The 19,347-nt window shown below is 36.7% G+C and overlaps 2 protein-coding genes across 4 annotated transcripts; both read right to left on the reverse strand.

The window, feature by feature from the left end:
• Positions 1-264: 264 nt before the first annotated feature.
• Positions 265-4,753, reverse strand: pm20d1 (peptidase M20 domain containing 1). Of its 2 annotated transcripts, none has more exons than XM_023337020.1 (13): positions 4,452-4,753; positions 4,256-4,342; positions 2,904-3,139; positions 2,712-2,798; positions 2,497-2,630; positions 2,070-2,189; positions 1,865-1,940; positions 1,726-1,787; positions 1,571-1,649; positions 1,418-1,489; positions 1,171-1,351; positions 988-1,087; positions 265-750 (listed from the first exon to the last, which is right to left on the reverse strand). In XM_023337020.1, exons 1-13 carry the CDS (start codon positions 4,669-4,671, stop codon positions 621-623), a joined length of 1,584 nt encoding a protein of 527 aa, XP_023192788.1. In that variant the 5' UTR covers positions 4,672-4,753; the 3' UTR covers positions 265-620. The 2 variants fall into 2 exon arrangements, with proteins under 2 accessions (XP_023192788.1, XP_023192797.1); XM_023337029.1 differs by having other exon boundaries at positions 1,171-1,336; positions 4,452-4,751.
• A 796-nt stretch (positions 4,754-5,549) lies between these two features.
• Positions 5,550-15,746, reverse strand: LOC102237434 (lamina-associated polypeptide 2, isoforms beta/gamma-like). Of its 2 annotated transcripts, XM_023337050.1 has the most exons (10): positions 12,047-15,746; positions 9,532-9,637; positions 9,248-9,394; positions 9,091-9,149; positions 8,862-8,927; positions 8,622-8,777; positions 8,155-8,442; positions 7,922-8,011; positions 6,685-6,749; positions 5,550-6,511 (listed from the first exon to the last, which is right to left on the reverse strand). In XM_023337050.1, exons 1-10 carry the CDS (start codon positions 12,233-12,235, stop codon positions 6,211-6,213), a joined length of 1,467 nt encoding a protein of 488 aa, XP_023192818.1. In that variant the 5' UTR covers positions 12,236-15,746; the 3' UTR covers positions 5,550-6,210. The 2 variants fall into 2 exon arrangements, with proteins under 2 accessions (XP_023192818.1, XP_023192808.1); XM_023337040.1 differs by lacking the exons at positions 7,922-8,011; positions 8,155-8,442; positions 8,622-8,777; positions 8,862-8,927 and having other exon boundaries at positions 12,047-13,145.
• Positions 15,747-19,347: the final 3,601 nt, after the last annotated feature.

Consider the following 19,347-nt stretch of genomic DNA (forward strand, 5'->3'; position numbering starts at 1 on the left):
TTTCCTGAGTTATCTGTTATCAATATCTGTTTGCATAACTCTGTTGAACTTTCAAAGCACAAATTGCCATCAGAAAACTCGTTCCAACAGGTTTTTATTTTTAAGCAGCCTATAAACAACAATATAAATAAAACTAAAGACAATGATTGCTGTAACTGAACAGAGCAACTCCAACAACAAATTAATAACTTTTTCATTTTGGGGGGAACAGAAGCACATTGTAGTAAATTAAAAGAGAAAGAATTTTGCAAACTACATTAAATATTTAACTGCAATTTATTTTATTAAACTTTGACAAATGTCAGTCATTACATGAAAAAACATGATAAAAGACAAGCACATTAAAACAGATGTGTTGATAGCTTTGTCATCTCAGTGAATACCACAAAAATTACAAAGTAAATTATGACACTGCTAACAGCAGCTCATGAAATAGTTCTTCCAGTGAACTAAAGAAGCATAATCTTTTTTTAGATTAAGGCAGCAATCTACCAAACAATCTCTATCTTATCCTCTTGACATTCTTGATTCACAATTATTGCACAGCAACAAGGTCATCTGTATTCTTAACATTCACTATCAAACTGCACTGCCTTTCCACCACCAATGAATATTGTTCCTTAGAGTTCGTGAATAGAGGTGTGCGACTCAGGAAGTTTTTGAATGTCACAATTTTGAAAAAGATTAAAATAAAACACGATAAGTTCCTCATAGTTCTTTTTGGAAATCCTTTCATTTATACCATGGAACCTGGAAAAATAAACACAATTTCAAAAACATGCTTGTTAATTACAGAATCTCGTTATTAGATTCATTCTGTATTCTTTCGTGTTGTTAAATTCAAAATGATGTGTAAAATGTTCTTTACAGTATTCACTGGATTATAATTTAAACTATCAACACACATTAATATAATGTTTTTAAGATAATCACAAGAGAAAATGTAACCGGGTTCCTTTTATTCTGAGTGTTTTTTTAGGTCCTTACCTTTGAGCATCGCCTGGTTTGAACCAGACTGGAGCAAAGCGATAAATATCATTGGTAAGGTCTTTGAAATGTCGACTGTCTGTGTTCCCAACACAAATCCCTGCACATTTAAAAAAAAAATGACCAAATGTTTTCTAGAAAAACACAAGTTTTACTACTAAACTACATTTTATCTGTGTGTACCTGGAGCTACTGTAAGTGTGGGAAACATGTCCAACACTGTTTTCTTTATGATTTGAAACCCAAACGACCGTTCATCAGAAGAGCTAACGGGAAGTGGGTCAAAGCCATCAATAAGTTCTATTTTCACACGCTGGTCACCCACAGTGTCGTGGATAAAGTCCAGGACCTGGACAAGACAGAACTTACCTCATTCAACTTAAAAGTTTACAGTTATTCCAAGAAAGAGGAATAAAGTTTCTGTTCTTACCTCTTGCAGTGTTTGTGCAGAGTGGATTCGCAGATTTACACAAGCTTCAGCAAGGGAAGGAATGATGTTTACCTATAGAAATGTAGATTATACTGACTTTAGATTAAAAATAAAAATCTGAATTATTCATGGTTTAGAAACCAATTCTTATACCTTAACTCCTGCATTGAACATAGTCACTGCTGTTGTTGTTCTTACAAAAGCATTAGTGTCTGGCTTTCTTTCTAACACTCTGCAAAGAAAAAGCACACCAAGTTTATTTCAGGTGAAGAACAATGTGATATGACTGAAACATGTGATGTGGTTACCTGCCAAGGAGCGGGGAGAAGAGCCATAAGTTTGACATTATGAACTTAAGAGGAAGCCCAAACTGGAGAAAAGCAGAAATTTTGTAAGAATATGAATGATATGTAGAATATCTTTTGTTTACATTATGACTCCTTTTACCTTGTGGGCCAGATGTTCAAAGGTTTCACGTTCAGGACCATGACCAAATAACCTAGGCATGGGATTTTCTTCAAGTCTGCAGAAATCATACAACAAAAATGTGCAAAATGCTCTACTCAATTAGAATTTGATGCAGTGGCACATCTAAAATAATCAAAGAATTTTTCACTGCAAAAGAAAAAAGCTGAAGAATTAAATTTTGCACCTTTTAACCGCTGAAGCCAAGATCCCAATGCTGGACTCCCTGGGAGGCATCGATGAGTGACCAGGCGCCATAGTCACACTGAGCTTCACATTGGCTGAGCCCTTTTCACTAACCCCAATTCTGTTAAAATGATACAATAATGGAGAGAAGTTTTTGGTCATCAACGTCTGTAATTTTGAATTCCTAAAGATACATTTGAACAATTCTTTTGTCAGGATGGGGAAAAAAAGCTCAAAATGCAAATAACTTGGGTGCATATGCTTCAATTTATTATGAATTTTCTGAGTGAACACAGTGATAGATCAATCAACTATTTTCTTACAAGAACTACTTTTTTTTTTTTTACCATAAACTCCTCTGAAACATTTTCCTTAAAAATGCTTCAACCATAAATATCACGCTCAAACTGAGTGTGGGAAATTCTCACAGAGCTGCAGGTCCATCAAGTCCACTGATGACTCCGTCAAGTATAGCCAGGCCTTCATCAAGGACAAACAACAACTTCACGCCACGTTCCTTCATCACACGGACAATGTTCTTCGCTCCATGGAAACCCCTGATCTGAAAATGACAAACTTAAGAGCTCAGTGGAAGATTTCAAAAAGCAAAAGCGCATTAGCAAGTAATGGGTAGTGAAAATACTTCTTCATCATGACCAAAACCGATGTAAAACCCCCTGCGTGGAGCGTAGCCTCTAATCAGCAAGTATTCCAATGCTTGCAGTATTCCCTATAGGAAAAAATGGAAAATAATAAATTTAGCCTTGCCTGCAAATGTACGTTAATGATGCAGCTTCAGAATATTCTCGCAGTATATCATTACATGTTCACCTACCATTACAGAACACTTATCATCTATGGTCCCTCTGCCATAGATGAAGTCATCTATCTCTTCGGCAGAAAAGGGAGGGGCCTCCCAGCCATCTGACTCTTTGGCAGGTACTACATCAATGTGGGCCAGCAGCAGGTACGGTACCAAGTCAGGCTGAGATCCCTGCACCCGAAACAGGTGGCTGTAATTAGCCACCAGCTCATGATGAACCACGCTTGAAGAGAAAACTGTGGGGAAGGCTGGAAAAAGAAGAATCAGGACTTTCAACAGGGGAAGCTTTTAGAATCTGAGATATTATTGATGTAAATGCTTTGCTAGACACAATTTTAAAGGGTTTAATATTTAAATTAAATTATTAAAGACTAAATTGATTACAGACACTCACTAATTTTGTTTAAATGAAACTAAAATTGTACACTTTTTTATTGTGATCTCGGTCACAATAGAACTGCTCCAGCTCAAAAACTACAACATCTAGACCAAGATAAAAAAAAAAGTGGTGATGAAAAGTGATGAAATCAACCTTTGTTGGAGTTTCACAAATCAGAAAAATGTTTCACAAATCCCAAACATGGTTCTAAATATTCTGCTATTAGAGCAGAATAATCCAGTCCAGGTTTGAAGTGTCTGCATGTAGTTTTGGAGCTGGAGCAGTTCTAGTATGATCCTGATGCAAAAAAGTGGTAAAATAAACCTTTATTGAAGTTTTCACAAATCAGATAAAAGTTTCACAAATCACAAACATGGTTTTAAATATTCTGCTATTAGAGCAGAATAATCCAGTCCAGGTTTGAAGAGTCTAGGTGTTGTAGTTTTTAAACTAGTGTCGATTAAAGATGTGGAAGGTAGTGAAAAGTTAGGTGGAATCGCCAGTTAGCCATTTCCCGAATCGGAAGCTAGAATTGGAAACCAACTTCAGCTTCGTCTCATTAATGATATTTTTGTTTTAGCAATGTGGTCTAATTAATAATAAATGCCGTATAGGTAATATCTACTCTAAACATCATACTATATGCTATCTGCCTTGAGTACAAGCATGTCCACTAACTTATATAAAAAGTTAATCAACATTGAGGTCTCTAAGCAAAGTGGGTTTAACTAATGAGGACATTAGCAAGCACTGGTAGTTAGCTCCTGTTAGCAGCTAACACAACATAAACAGGTTAGCAGGATTTAGGTGTAACAGATAAAATGTTAGTTAGCAACAATTTCCCAACGTGTAAAATGCATAAACGACTACACGTTTAAAAATAGAGGTCAAATAAATAAGGACTTGGCACCTGGTTGTTTATAGGGAATCGGGGAACGGGAACCCCATATTATTATTATTATTATTGTTATTATTATTATTGTACCTTTACGGAGGAAAGTGTCAAACTGACGCAGCGCTGTGGCGTTGGTCTCCGTGTCAGAGAATGACACGGTGGGGATTCTCAGTGCCTCTGTTTGAATTAAAAAGAAACACACTGACTGCTAAAGGATCTAGCAACATGCTCCCATATAGTTCTGCGGACTGGGCTAGTCTCCAAGCTAAAGCAGGACTTAAATTACCTTTGAAATTGCCTAGCAGCTCCTCTCTGTGAGGCTCGTCAATCACCAGCGAAATGTTTTTCGATTTTTCCCAGTGTGCGAGTTGTAATCCGACATTTACGTCCAGAGACAGAGTCCTGATAGTCGCTGCAGTGAATAACACTAACGCCGCAATTAGCACGCTGCTAACAATGACCTTTAAAAATGTCCATATTTTGTTCTTTGTTTCCATCATTGCCATGCGTCTGTTGTGACAGGCAGCAAAAGTTGCAAAACTGGAATCCAAAAGGAAAAACAATGCAGACCAGTGTTTGTAGAAGTGCCATCTGCTGGCCAAACATGGAACTCGGTAAGCTACATTTTCAATCACATTTTGACTGAAATGGTTTAAGGCAAGCAAATGACGTTATAAAACAGCATAAAACAGTCTGGAAGCAACTGATGGATGTCCAAAAGGATTTGTAATTTGTTGGAGGGAATGAGAAGCTGCTTCTATGATGACTTAAAATATTAAATATTGAGATTAAACAACTTTGAGAATTTACATTTTAAATTAAACCAAAATCAAAACCAAAACCAAAACCACAATGAAACCAAAGTCATTGAAAAAGTAAAATACATGTATGCACAGGGATACAAATTCAATGCACATTTAAGTTTTCATTTGGGGAAAAAAATCTTGTCATTCTAAATGGCTATTGCTTTCATAATGAACAATTAGATGTTACATAATCAAAAACCATACTGTGAAACTGTACTTTGAGGAAAGCTGTGATACAAGACTTGCACTGCTGACTTTAACCTTTTCAGATGTGTACTTCAGAGTACTAAAACCCTGAGAAACTCAAACAAGTATTTATGTCATACGAGAGTGAATAAGGGAATTAACCAAACTCTCTGTAGACTACATGAGTTTTCTTTTTAAGTGAACTTTTTTCCTCTCATGTTCTTAGGTTTTAGTGTTGCGATTCTTTTAGTTCATTTCATTGAACTTAACTTTCAGAATATAAACATCCTAGTAGGTAAATTCCATATATTCAATAAGCATAACAAAAAAGTATGAAGCAAAAAAAAAAAAAAGTCTGACAAATTCAAGGAACAAAGAATCGCATAAAGGAATTTAGTGAAATGAATACTTTAATTTTCAAACAGATATAAATCTTCCTTCTAACAGGTGCTTGTGTTTATAAATAAGTATTACAGAAATTAGACGAGGTATACACAGATTGTGAACAAAAGATGGGTGGCAGGAAAAGTTTGGCTTGCACAGGTTTCCATTTCCTGTTGGTCCACTTTGTTGCCCTCGTAACCTCTTCAACTATACATTTACAGAATGAGAAATTCTTCAGAAATGTATGCAAAGGATGTCTGAAGAAAGTACCATGCAGAGCTGAATTTTTAAGATATTTAATGCTTTAGGTTTTCAAGATTAAAAACAATTTTCCCCTCCAAGCCAATTTGTTAAATATATGAAGCAAAATATATTTTATTGAACAATCAAGTATAAAATCATACAAGTGATACAATACAGATTAAAGAATCTAAATTAGCAATACACAATACAATTTTAAGTCAGGAATAAATCTCCCCTTCCCCTAAATAAGTGTTCTGTCAATGGCCAACATAGTGATAAGAACATTTTAATGTTAAAGTCAAGCAAAATATTCAGAAGTGTTAAACTGGACTGGCAGATTCTTAACTAATAACAATGGTCAAGTCTCGGCCATTAAATCAGCAAGCTCACACCTTTACGTCAGCATAGATTGGTAAAAAAAAAAAGTTAAAGCTCTCCACATGCTGCATCCTGTGTCTCATCTAGCGCTGGGATTCCCTCTTCACCATCTGGCCTCTGGTTTTGACGTTCCAGCAAGGATACCACACTGTTGGTGTTCTCAACATTAACAAATATGAAGAAAAGGATGCACATCACAGCGAAGAAGACCAAAACCTGGACGTAGACGGGTGCAAGACGTCTCGCCACCTCTTGTCTCTCTAAGGTTGTGGGGCTGACTGGAGTGTCTGGGTATGCATACTGGATGGGCTGCTGAGCTGCACCCTTGATGGGTCTCCTAGGAGTGGCACTGAAGTATAACAGCAAGTTAATTAGTAAACTATTAACTTGCCAACACAAAAAAACTCATTGTCTTGCTCTGCACAAACAGTTAACACATTGAGTGTTCACTCAAATGTCATGAATAGCTGTGAAGACTGATTTTAAGGTTATGATGTTCATTGTTGATGTTGTGACACTTACTAAATCCCTGTAGGTGATGTCTTTGTGTCTGGAAGAAGGTCCTTTAAAATATCTTTCACTGGATCCTGAGAACAGTGGAAATGAAAGCAAAAACCACCATCAGCTTAGATCAGAACTAGACAAATTCTTTCTGTGCAGCAGAGTAGCCAATCCACCAGAAGTGAAGAAAAGAGAAGCACAGTGGGGTGAGTAAAGATAAGGAAATCACAGTAATAAGGATCACTGTGTGATCCTTGATTCACCTAAATAAGTGAGGGACGGGAAAATGACTGCTTGCACAGAAACCTTAAATGGCAGTAGTGGTACTCAGGTCCTCAATTTTAATACTTTTTGGAGTAAAAATCCTACAATAATAAAGCATTTAGACCAATGCCGTTTTCCTTAAGTGTAAAGTTTCACTTAGAGACGTAAAGTCCCTTTCAGGATACCAATTGACTTTTTTTTTTTTTAACATATAAAATCCAAGTACAGTATTGGTTTTAGTTGCATCTCTACTTCAACACACCCAAATCAAATAAGTTACTAACAAGACTGTAGATTTTGAATTAGCATGTTAGGGAGCCAATTCAGGCATTTGATTCCAGGGACAAACCTAATGGTTTCAGGCCTTCAAGAACTGGAGTTTGAGAACTTTGTGTTAGAGGGTCTAAAACTCTTGAGAATGAGGCATAAGGTCACCTTCAAATAGGACAACGACCCTAAGAAAAGTTGAAATTCAGTCTCTTGTTGTACAAGGCCGGTAGAAAAAGGTGCTTCTACCAAAGTCTTCCTATGGAGGGAGGCTGAATAGAAATTATGCCACACTTTGAGTCTATTTGGAAGTACATTTTGAATTAAATCCATTTTCTGCTCCTATTGAATGTTCCTATTAGGTTTGAAACCCAATAGGATGAGACATAATTTTGTCTTTAGGACATTTTTTTTTCCAAGCACCAAAAGTTGGCTTTAAGTGAATAAAGTTGTTTTCTAAATGCTAAAGCTATGTGCGATTTCACATTGTCCCATTTAAATGTCTGCAGCTTTAGTTCTCATAAATAAAAATAGGCAGCATTACTTCCATTTCTAACTAACCCGATGACCTGAAAAGTATTCAAACTCAAAATAAAACTTGGTTTTAAAGATGTCTGATTGGAGTGAATAATTTGAACAGCAGGTAACATTTCAGACAGAAAAATTTAAACCCCAAAACATCAGTGATATGGCTGATAATTGAATTAAACCAAAAGGGTGTATATGCCTTGATTTCCTTTACACAAGTGGAGTCCTTGGGAGTGTAGCGCACTGCCTGTTCCACGACTGTGTCCTTGTCTTCAATGTCAGTGTCCAGCTACAGAGAAGGAGACGCAGGACCATAACTCACTAGACCTTTGTATTCTCAATTTCCTTCCACCGTAAGTGCACTTCTAAAAACCCTTCAACCAGCACCAAGTTAAACTTAAAGTGTGACTGAACAATCTGAGCACTACTAACCCTGCTGGAGCGGGACCAATGTTCCGGCTTACTGTAGGAGCAAGCAGAGGGTGCGCTCCGACTCTCCATCTGTTTTTTTTTGTTGTTGTCGTTTGGCATTAGTTTGCGGTGGGAGTGTGTGTTGAATAAATACAGAGACATAAACATTTCAATTTTTAAAGCTGTAAAATGTGAATTTATAAGGCTTGAAGTACAACTTTCCTTTTCAACCATCTGAGTGATGCTGAAATCCTGTGAGGAAAATGATGAGCAACTACTGGACACCACTGACTGAGATCCAGAGGGAACCTGTAAGGCTTAATATGAGCATGCTGCAAGCAACTACTATGCATCAACATGCTACTTCAAATTCAATGCTATGAATTTGAAGCATAGCATTGAAATGCTATGCTTCAAATGAAAATATCGCACTTATGTAAGCCCAAGTAAGAAATTTAAAGAATGTACAAACACAGAGACCAGCCTACCCCTGATCTTAATCCTGAGTGTTGAGCTATAGAGGATACTTTGCTAATTCCTGCAGGAGTCTGTGAGCGGTGTGGACGAGTTCGCTCTGATGATTTTAATGCATTCTTTGAATTCCTCTTGGAACTACGTTCATTGTTTCTAGGAGGACAAGGACGCTAAGATGAAGCAGAAAAAAAAAACCTTTACCATCGCTCGATACTGAGTTTTGACAGAATATTGTGTAAATCTGCAGGAATTACCAGTCTTGATGATAAGAAAAAACACTGTGGATAAAAAAAGTCACCCTTCTGAGCTGGCACATTTTTCTGCAAAGAAATATTTATTCATAACATGCACTCAAATCACAAAGTGAAACATATTTTGGATACTTTGCCCTTATGAATACACTGTTTCATGTATTAGCAAAGACTGGGAAAAGTAAACACATTGAACAGCAGATGGATACAAGAACTCCAAATCGTTTCTCACCTCGTTGCACTGTTGTTGGTTCAGCTCCAATGCTTCAGACTTTTTTTCTTGCTCTCCCTCTGAACCGGCGCAAGCCAAAAGAAACACCACAAAGGAATAATTATCGTGTGAAATGAACCATAAATGTCTGGATTAAACACCACAGTTTTAGTCCTACCCAATTCTTTCTCCTCGTCCTTTTCACTCACGTCTTCCTCGTCACTGTCGGAGTAGAGCACAGCATTATCTGCTTCATTCGATTCCCCCTCTCCAGCAGACTGAAGCAGTTTCCTGAGCTTCTTCTCATACACTGCCCTGGTGGAGGCTGAGATTCAAGAACAGTCAGTAAAATTCATTTATTCTTAGGAGAAACTAACTACACTAACACCACAATTCTGTCCAATTTTCTTCTATGAAAATAGGGGAAAAGATATTCTCAAAAGCAAATGGGCAAAAGCAAACCTAAAATGGGCCCAGCCTTAACTCCATATTTGAATAACAAAGCCTTGAGATCCTTATCCGTCAATGCACTCGGGTCAAGCTCCTTTGCGCCTTCTGGATCCCCTCCCTTTGCAAGACAACAAAAATGAATAATGTTTAAGAATGAATAACTGCTGAAACACAGAACATGGGATACAAGTACTGTTAATTATAATAGGAAGATCATTTGGTAAATTGTAAATGGCCTGTACTTGTATAGTGCTTTATCAAGTCCAATAAACCCCAAAGCCCAACACACAACATTCAGTCACTCGCACTATAATAGTGGTCAGCTTCTGGACAGGAGGCACAGCTGCCCTGACAGATGCAATAGAGGCATTACCGCTTTAAGATTATTTGGTACGACATTTCTTTTTAAATGGTTTTACAAAAATAAAGCATTGAAATGGTTCAATAAAACAGAAAACAAAAATAATGTGATAAAAGTATTTTATAGCTCTAAAATATCTCATAGTAACAAGTGATAAACATTTCACAATTTTCTCAAAGTTGTGGTCATCTCGCTTTCTTCTCCACATTTTCCCTTCCTGTTATTTTCCTCATTGATGGTATACAACCCTCTATGAACATTGAGTCAGAAATTTAGTTAGACATTACCTTTTTGTGGCTTATTGTCATTGTGGAAGGTATCAATGACAGTATCACCAGTCACTGTTTAGGCCATAACAAAATATTTCTTTATTTAAAATCCTTTGTTTTTATACACTATTTCAATTTGCTAAGGAGATAAATTTATTTGACTTTAATTATCAAGATTAACAGAATAAAGAAAACAATTGTGTACTGAATCTACAAGCAATACAATAAAAATTTCAAAGCACAAAAATGCAGATAAAACAATATTAACAAATATATAGAAAATAAAGTGACAATATAGAATTAAATTTAATAAAACACCCCAAAAAAAGCACAAAGTAAAGATGTCAAGCTACTGAGAAGACATGAATCTTAAGACGTGGCTTTGAAGTCTGTAATATTAGAGCAGTTATTGCATAACTGCAAATTATTCCACAATATTGGAGCAGCAACTGCAACAGCACAATTAGCATATAGATGAAGTTTGATTTAGAAGGTCCAGTGGATAAAACAAGGTCAAACATTTGTGAATCTTCAAAAATCAGCAATAAGGTTCTTTATAAGGTGCTTTAATTTTTGCAGGAGTGCAATCTTATCTGCAGTCATCTGCTGTGAAAGCAGAAACAGTGACTTTTAAATAAAAAAAAATAGCTGAAAACAACATCTCTCTCTCTCTGTGTTATGGAGCTCCCATAGCTAATTTGGCTCCATAAAAAGAAAAATATTACAGACAACACACAGCACCCTCTACATAACACAGCAATCCAACAGCAAAGTGTCTGGTCAGAGACCAATAGACCAGGTGCAACACAGAGCACTGAAGGAGATTCTTCCTGCCCAAAGTTGTAACAATCTACAGTTAAAGTCAAATTTATTTACACACCTGGCAAATTTGCATGTTAAATTATTTTCATTATCCCAATAAGATTGTTTCTGTTTGGAAAGGAAACAAGAATCTCTAAACATTATGAAACAAAGTGAAAGGATGGTACATTGAAAACCCTTATTAATATACGACCTTTATTGGCATATTAGAGCAACCACACCCTTTCATAAATGTTGGCAAGTACTGGCACAGTTCTTTTGGGGGGTTTCTTTTGACTATATATCCATCCCAGTGATGAGCTTCAAGTCTCTGAGATGCTTGCTTTCCTGTCAGGCAGGGAAACTCCTAAATGTTATTAATTCCAGTCTGATGAAACGTAGCAAATGGATAGTTTGTGATATGATGTCACAATAGCACCAGTTATCTTTAAAAAAAAAAATTCCCATGATTATAGCAAAATATCTCTGCATTTTGTTACTTTTGCATAACTGCCTAATTTCAGATAAAGATTTTCATCCCAGCTCTTCATCTATTTAAAGTTGTGTATTCCAGTGAAAACAGAATTTACCCCAAAAAACGCTTTAAAAAAAAACAAACTAAAAACGTAAACAGAAGCTATTGACCGTAATGCTAAAGCAGTTTCTAACAAGTTTCTAAAATTGGGGTTCCATATGTGATTGCTACTTGAGAATATACAGCAAAAATTTCCTTTCTTCAAGCAACCTATAGAGAAGCTTTTGCGGCTGGCTAAAGTAACTGAAAGTGGCAGGTGTGGATGTCTGTAGAGGCATGGGCTAAGTACAGAAGCACATGTAAATCTATACTATAGCTTTACAGCTGGTGGACTCAGTAGGGAATGGACCTTTAGACCGTCTGAGAGGCCTGGCCCACAATCCCTCACTGAGTAAACTTATTTACTAGTCTAATAGTTTGTCATTTCGGGGTTACTGTCATTTTGAGGTTACTATGTGGCGCTAAGCTAGAAAAAGTCACTCTTTTGTTGGTCTGTTTTCCGTTTTGTGCGTCATGCCACTTTGGAGAAAAAAAAAAAAAGCTGTAAATTGATAGACTCACTGCCACATTGTGCTCCTGATCGTCATCACTGGAGAAATCCGCAGCATTTGTCTGGTCGACGTGTCTCAGGTGCAGCGCCACATAAGCCTCTTTCTTGCTCCCTGCAGGTGGCAGCTCCACATTGTGAGCAACTAAATCTGACTTCAGGCGAGATTTAGAGAGACAAGCGGGGTCCTCGACAAATGGCATTTCACAGGAGCAACGACAGGAATAAAATCTAATTCTGAAAAGTCTGAAGCTGTAGGTGCACCGGGCAGAGCTGCTCTGAGGAAACCCGCTGCCTGGTGTGAGAGCCTGATTCGCGGTCTGGATTGGGAACAGCTGCGGGTGGAAACTTGATTGACAGCAAATAAACTAGCTTTAACCACACAGGCCCAGCCAAAGGTGCTTATGGGTACTTTTGAATTTAATGGTTCAATAATGCAGCAAAAAAAGCTAGGAGGATAGATAGAACTATTCCAATTTTGAAAGTTGTGCGCGGCTTATTTATTCTAATAAAAAATAACCTAATTAAATCGTTTTCCTGAAGCCAGACATCCAACTTTCCAAGTTAGAGCCTAAGCAACTCTAAAATCAATATCCAATATGGCGGCTGCTCCCACAAAACATAGTCTATACACAACATTTGCAAACATGTTTTACCAAGAAAAGCATTTCATCTGACTACTACTGCTTATTGTGATTATCAAAGTTACATAGTTGCACTAAAATATTATTTTATGATTTCATCAGAAACAGGAAATCTCAAGAACAATGATAAAGGTAAGCTTTAAAATTCTAAGAAAGAAATTTCATTTGGTCTAACAGACAGGATGTGGGTCCACCAATATTAAACATTTTCACACAGTGGAGAAGAGTCACAAACTGTGGTGTAAACCTGATCTGCATTGTTTTCTGATTATACTCAAACATTTTTGCACTGTAAACACTAAATAGGATTTGTAAATCAATACATTGATACTTAGGAAGGTGTTGTTATTAATACATAAAGTTCTGCAGTTCTTGATAGAATTCAGGGAAGCGGGGGGTTATTTTATTTATTTCTTTGTCCATATCGCTTTATCTCTTTGCATAAATCTTTTTTTTTTTTTTACTTCAACACAGTTAAAATGTGTGGAAGCTACTGATCCTGCACTACAGGTTCCTTTTACAGAATAACTGACCAGTCACTGATGGAGGACACAGTCAAGGACTCAGAGGTCAGAGGGCTTTTATAATTGCAATTCCCAAATTACATGGTTAAAATGGTTTTAAAGATGGTTAGGTTAAATATGGTTATATCCATCTCTTCCCTTGGGCCTTTGTAAAAGTTAATCTTATTTTGATTTTTTTTTTCATATCTATGTAAAGTTTCATTGCTGATATGTTTACCTCATATCATTCTATTTTTTTAGGTATTTTACTTCTGCTTTTAATCAATTTATTTTTGCTTTAATTTTCACTTTATTCAACAAGTCATTCTTAATATTCGGCATTTTGTTCAGTGCGGTCTGATTTTAAAGTGTTTTATAAATGAATGTACCTTCGCTTGGAAAGAACTAATCCAAGCAACATATCATCCCAGATTATCAGATAACAGTAAACCATAAGACGTTTGTCTAATTCATCCTTATACCTTTTTGTTTTTCGCTAGTAACAACTATAAATAGTAGAGCAACAGAAAAACATTTTTGAAACCAGTTTAGATATTTTTCCTTTATGAAGCGAGGACATGAAGAGATCCAAGATCCAAGAATGAAAAAGCTGAAAGCGCCTGGTCAAACAGAACAGAATTGCTTTGTTAATTTTTTTTTTTTTTTTATGTGTAGAGCTCGATGCATATGCTGATGCATTTTTACCAAAGTTGTGTCCTGGTATAAGTCACAAAGAAAGTGTGACCTGTCCTATTTTACCCCATGGAAACAGATGAAAAACAAAGAATTTATTCCAAACTGTCTGGAAAGCAGCAAATGTATTGTGTAAATCAGCAATCAAGATACAGTGTGTTTCTTAGAGGTCGCTACCAGCCAGATGCTTATCCACATGAAATCTGCAAAACTAGCATGTAGGCAGTGATTAAAATGGAAATAAACCAAAGTGGGGCTCATGTTTCTGCTAAATCCAAATAAACAGATACAATCAAAGTAAAAGCTCTTCCTAGCAGCCATCTTATTTTATTTTATAAGAACTGTCCCTCTGTTATAGAAACTAGTAGCTTTTACAATAAACAAAGTGAAAAAAACATATACTGAAACATAAAGGGACTCTTGTGTTTTCGCAATGTCAACTACACAAAAGATTGTTTGGGTCAAGTTTAATACACACGTCTGTTTTAAATGCTACTTTGAAATTTCTATGTGAAGATTTACACCAGGAAGTTGAAGACTACTAATAAAATACAACTATAATTAAATATTTGAGATGTTTGTTTTAGTAGTTTCAATCTTATTTTAGAAAAGTTGCATCACATTTATTTAGAGTGCTGTTTTTTGAAGAGGTTGGACCACTGCTGACGAACCAGTATTGACCAAAATAGCAGTCAATCAATTTATTATAAATGTACTCCACAATGTTAAAAAAGGTAATCAGTCCCTTTACTCATCATGCCAATGGATGCCACATCAAGATGGTGCTTTATTATTTTTTAACCTTTATTTCCCAGAGAAAATCCAACTGAGATTAAAACTTGCTTTTGCAAGAGAATCCTGGCATTAAATTTAAAATTAGTTAAAATATATCAGTGCATTTTTCTATCTCTTTATGACAATGGGCATAATAATAGTATGTTTTAGTTTAATATGTGGGAGTTCAACCTAATTTAGATCCATTTTCAAACAAGCTAATCAGGATGAAATTAAGCTTTGACTACTGGGAGATTAACAGTCTGTTTTCAGAATCAATATTCCTTTAGGTTGATACTCTACAATGCATACAAAAAAATCCTTACACACCTATTTAATTTGAATTAAATTAACAGGAGTGCTGTTGCAAAACCTTGAACTCTTTCTTCACCAGTCTGGGGATGCAGAGTATTTGAACGTGAAGAACTGAGTGGTCTGTAAGGTTGACACAACAACAACAGGTCTTTAATTTATGTTGGTACTAAGTCGTTCAGTGTCTTCTAAACTAACGAAGGTATTTTAAAGTCTATTTTTTGAGCTACAGGGAGCCAGTAGAAGGACTTTAGACCTGGGGTGATATGCTCCATTTTCCTAGTTTTAGTGAAAATGTGAGCAGCAGTGTTCTGGATCTGCTGCAGCTTTTTGATTAACTTTTTATGCACATCTGTAACGACACTGCTGCTTGGTAGAGATATTTATGTTTTGACGTGCTTACGGTATGAGATTACCGTTAAACCTTTTTATTTGCCATTTTTTAATTGTTACTGTTTTCAATCAACCCTGCAGCTGTGTCAGCTCCTCTCATGCAAGACTATGAGTCTTGCAGAAGTTTTCACAACTCTTGAAAGGTTTCCTGGAAATTTTCTAGAAATTGCAACCAAAACATGAACGATACATTTTAAAACATTTTATGGAATTTTGTGTGATAGACCAGCACAAGTGCAATGAAAACAATACATGGATTTCAGTTTCTTTTACAAATAAAAATCTATATACTGTGGTAAAAAACACACCAGGCAGGTTAAGTATAAGATTGTAGAGAAGTTTAAAGCAGTGTTTAGTTTAAAAAAAATGCACTCCTGAATCAGTATGGCACAACTGCAAACTTATCAAGATGTGGCCAATCACCTAAACTGACAGGCCTAGACTGCAGAGCATTAATCAGAGAAGGCCCATGATAACTCTGTGGAGGTCCACAGATATAAGAAATTTGGGTTTTGGCTTTGCCACCACATTGTGTGGTGGAAAAATAACACTGCGCCTCCTGAATACACATCCCCACAGCCAAACATGGCGGAGGCAGCTGCTGTGAGGAGGCTTTAATTCAGCAGGGACTGCTGAGCTGTTCTGAGTTGACAAGAAGATCAACAGAAATTCTGGAAAAACTGGCTGCAAAAGGCAGAAATTCATCATCCAGCAGGAAATTACCCTGAACACGTAAAAAGAGCTGCTGCGAAATAGTTTAGATCAAATAAAATCAATATTTATATGTTAGAATCTCTCAAAGTCCAGACAAAATCTTATTGTGAATTTGTGGCATAACCTGAAAATTGATGTTTATATATTATTTCCATTTACTCCGAATGAGATTAAGCCATGTTGCAAAAAAAAGAAAAGACCAAAAATTCAGGCTGCTGTACAAAGTCAGTAAAGACATAACAAGACTAAAAGATCACACTTTTCAGATTGTTAAAACAATTTTAAACAAATTTACATGTGTTTTTCCATGTCACACCACTTAGTGGTGATAGATCACATATAAGCCACTGATATTGTTGTTTGCTAAAACATTCAAGAGGTATGAATACTTTATAAAGCACTCTATATAATTTTGTCAGTAGTTTTAGAGACTAGCTCTTGTATCATCAGCAGCAGCATGTGGTGTCATTATATTCTGAGCATAATGATGCAACGCAAACTTTAATTAACCCTAGGTGGAACTAGATGTGTGTCATTTCCTGAGGCAGTGATGTGGAAACGGTCTAATTTGGCCACAATGGACTACAAGGTAATCACCAGGGCAGACTGAAAAAGTCAAGAAATTTCATTTTAAAACGCTTAATGGCAAGAATGTCTCACAGTCACTACATGACATACGTCTTTGAGAAGCAATTACTTTCATAGAAATCTGTCCAGTCTTTCTGCGTACACATTCTGTACATTTTATTTTCTGGTTAAAATAAAATACCACAAAACCCAATTAATCATAAAAAAAATGCCAAATCATAGATGTACCTAAATATGTGAACTTGGAATTATTTTAATGTACCATTTGCAGATAATGGAGATTCACATTAAAGGTAATTTTAAAACAAATCCCAAAAGAGCTCCTCAGTTGATGGTCCACTGTGCATCCAATGGCTTTAAACCCTACATGACATTTCAAAAAGAACTCACATAGGAATAGAAAGCCATAAGACGCATGTGTGGTTCGATACTGACGGTGATAATACAAAAATTGTGCACTCAGATGCAGTTAAAATATTCATGCGTTCCAGACCGAACTTGCAAACAATGAGGAGAACCAGGAGAAAAATATACAGCATTCAGCATTTGGGATCACATCCGCATGAATAATTAACCAAAGAAACTGGAAGTATTCATCTGAAGCCCAGGGGAGAAAACTGAAACTGTCTTGTGAGCCTATAAACAGTAAAGATTGTATTTTTCACAAAACAGACTCACATAAATTGACCTTTTTTTCTCTCTCTCTCTGGCTAAATCTCAAAGAGTCTCCCTAAAGCTGTCCAGCGTTTAATGGAATAATCTTTTTGATTAAAAATGTAGTTTTTAACTCGCCTCTGCAGGGAGAAGGTGGAGTGCAAATCAGGAGGTATCAGGAGGTTTTGTTTCAAAACCTCCTGATACATAAACTCTTATTATATTCTGCACAACTTCCTCACGAACAAAGAAAAAGAGTGTGTAACCCTGAACTACAGTTTAACTGCACAGCATAAAAGGCTCATCAGTTTTTAAGAATGCCCAAAATATATTCAGACACAAAAGTAACATTTTAATGCGGCTGGAAGTTATCCACTTAAGAAAGAATACTCATTCTACTGAATAGGACAGATGAATTCCCAGGAATATGACTAATATGTACTTTTTGGATTGTGTGTTTTACAATTCAAATCCTTTTCATTTGCATTCACTCTACTCTTTCTACATATTTCACCTAAAAGGCATTTACACAGATGTTCAGCACTGCTGAGTGCTGTGGGTCATTTTCAGAGGCTTGTGTTAGCAGAGACTCAGTACTCAAGCTGTGCAGTCCAACTCTGCGCACCCAGATGTCGGCTCAGAAAACAGAAGCCTTTATAAAAACATGAAAAAATCCTCCCGGACCGAGAGGAAACGGGCTAGCATGGAGGACAGAGGAGGCATTTGTTGACATTGTATCAAGTGCAAAGCCGAGGTATGTGAGGCTTAGCGAGGCCAGGTATTTGTTAGTCAGTGTTTCTTGGGCTTTTGCTGTCTCCAACTCAAACAACAAAAGCTCCATTGAGAGCCTCCTTTTTCTTTCCTCCCCTCTGAACAAGCACACAAAGCTTCCTAAACTATACGTCGTAACTGTCCAGTTCTGAGAGAACCACATCTTTTTCTTTTTTTTGCACCTGTTTCAGTTTTCCTTTGCAAAGACACACATATTTATAACAGATACACTTTTTCTTTGAATATAATCATCGAAATGAAGCACATTTAAATAGTTTGTGATGTCAACCTTTACAAACTGCTGCTGATTACTGTTCCCACTCCAAGATGTCAAAGCATACTCAGGATATTCTTGTTCACATCCGTCCAGGGGAAAGAACTTACTCAATCAGCCCACTCTGGGTTCAAAGGAGACCACTGCCACTGAGCTGCAGGGTTCCTCTGCTCATGCATGTCTCAGCATAAATTAGTAAAGCCCCCTCTGTCAGACTCTGTCCAGACGAGAAGGTGAATCTCAGCCACAGGCAGGATTAGTATTAATCCCTAAACATCGTACATGTCTCCTCTTTGCTTGGAGCCAAACAGAAATCATCAGAGACCAGATGAGGGTTTTTTTTATTAATATTATTTCATGTTTTTTAAAGATTATTCATGGCAGGTGTTATAAATACCTGCCTTTTATTTACAAATAAAACCTAAAAGCACTCTTTTTATTATCACTGTCAACGTAGTTGCCTAACACTCAGTCATTACGAATTAAAATATGTTATCTGATATGTGCTGACCTGCTAAAAGCATCTTCAACTGCCTGACAACACAAATAAAATCCCATTATATACTACATACAACACATGTGAGTCAAACAGCATCACTGAGGCTATCAGTGATGCTCTTTTTTCTATCAGGATAGAAAAAAAGAAACAGCTTAAAGACCAGCTATAAACCCCACTTCCAAAACTAACAGTGACACGCATTTGATCCTGGACAGATTCTGCTACAAATCTGACGCTTACCTCCTCTTCCTCCTCTCTCACGTCCCTCGCCGGACCTACTGTGGCATCCACTCAGCCTGATACTGTATGGAAAGACAATGGATAGGTGGGGGGGAGGAGTTACTATGTGAGCAGGAGACGGAGTAAAAGCAGAATGAAAACTGGGAGAGAGAGGGAGAGAGAGAGGAGAGAGAGCTAACAGACCTTCAAAACGCACATCTGACTGGACGCTACATGAATTGCAATTCTACTCTCCCCCCCTCGCTCCCTCCTTCAG

The sequence above is a fragment of the Xiphophorus maculatus genome, chromosome 1 (genome assembly GCF_002775205.1).
Source record: "Xiphophorus maculatus strain JP 163 A chromosome 1, X_maculatus-5.0-male, whole genome shotgun sequence".
NCBI classification, from domain to species: domain Eukaryota; kingdom Metazoa; phylum Chordata; class Actinopteri; order Cyprinodontiformes; family Poeciliidae; genus Xiphophorus; species Xiphophorus maculatus.

Coding starts and splice junctions, on each gene's coding strand:
- pm20d1 (XM_023337020.1), bottom strand. CDS start 4,671: ATGGCAATGATGGAAACAAAGAACAAAATATGGACATTTTTAAAGGTC. Junction 2,799..2,903: donor ATGATAAGTGTTCTGTAATG/GTAGGTGAACAT, acceptor TTTTTCCTATAG/GGAATACTGCAAGCATTGGA. Junction 2,631..2,711: donor GTTTTGGTCATGATGAAGAA/GTATTTTCACTA, acceptor TGTCATTTTCAG/ATCAGGGGTTTCCATGGAGC.
- LOC102237434 (XM_023337050.1), bottom strand. CDS start 12,235: ATGCCATTTGTCGAGGACCCCGCTTGTCTCTCTAAATCTCGCCTGAAG. Junction 9,395..9,531: donor TAAGGCTGGGCCCATTTTAG/GTTTGCTTTTGC, acceptor CTTGAATCTCAG/CCTCCACCAGGGCAGTGTAT. Junction 6,512..6,684: donor ACATCACCTACAGGGATTTA/GTAAGTGTCACA, acceptor GTTATACTTCAG/TGCCACTCCTAGGAGACCCA.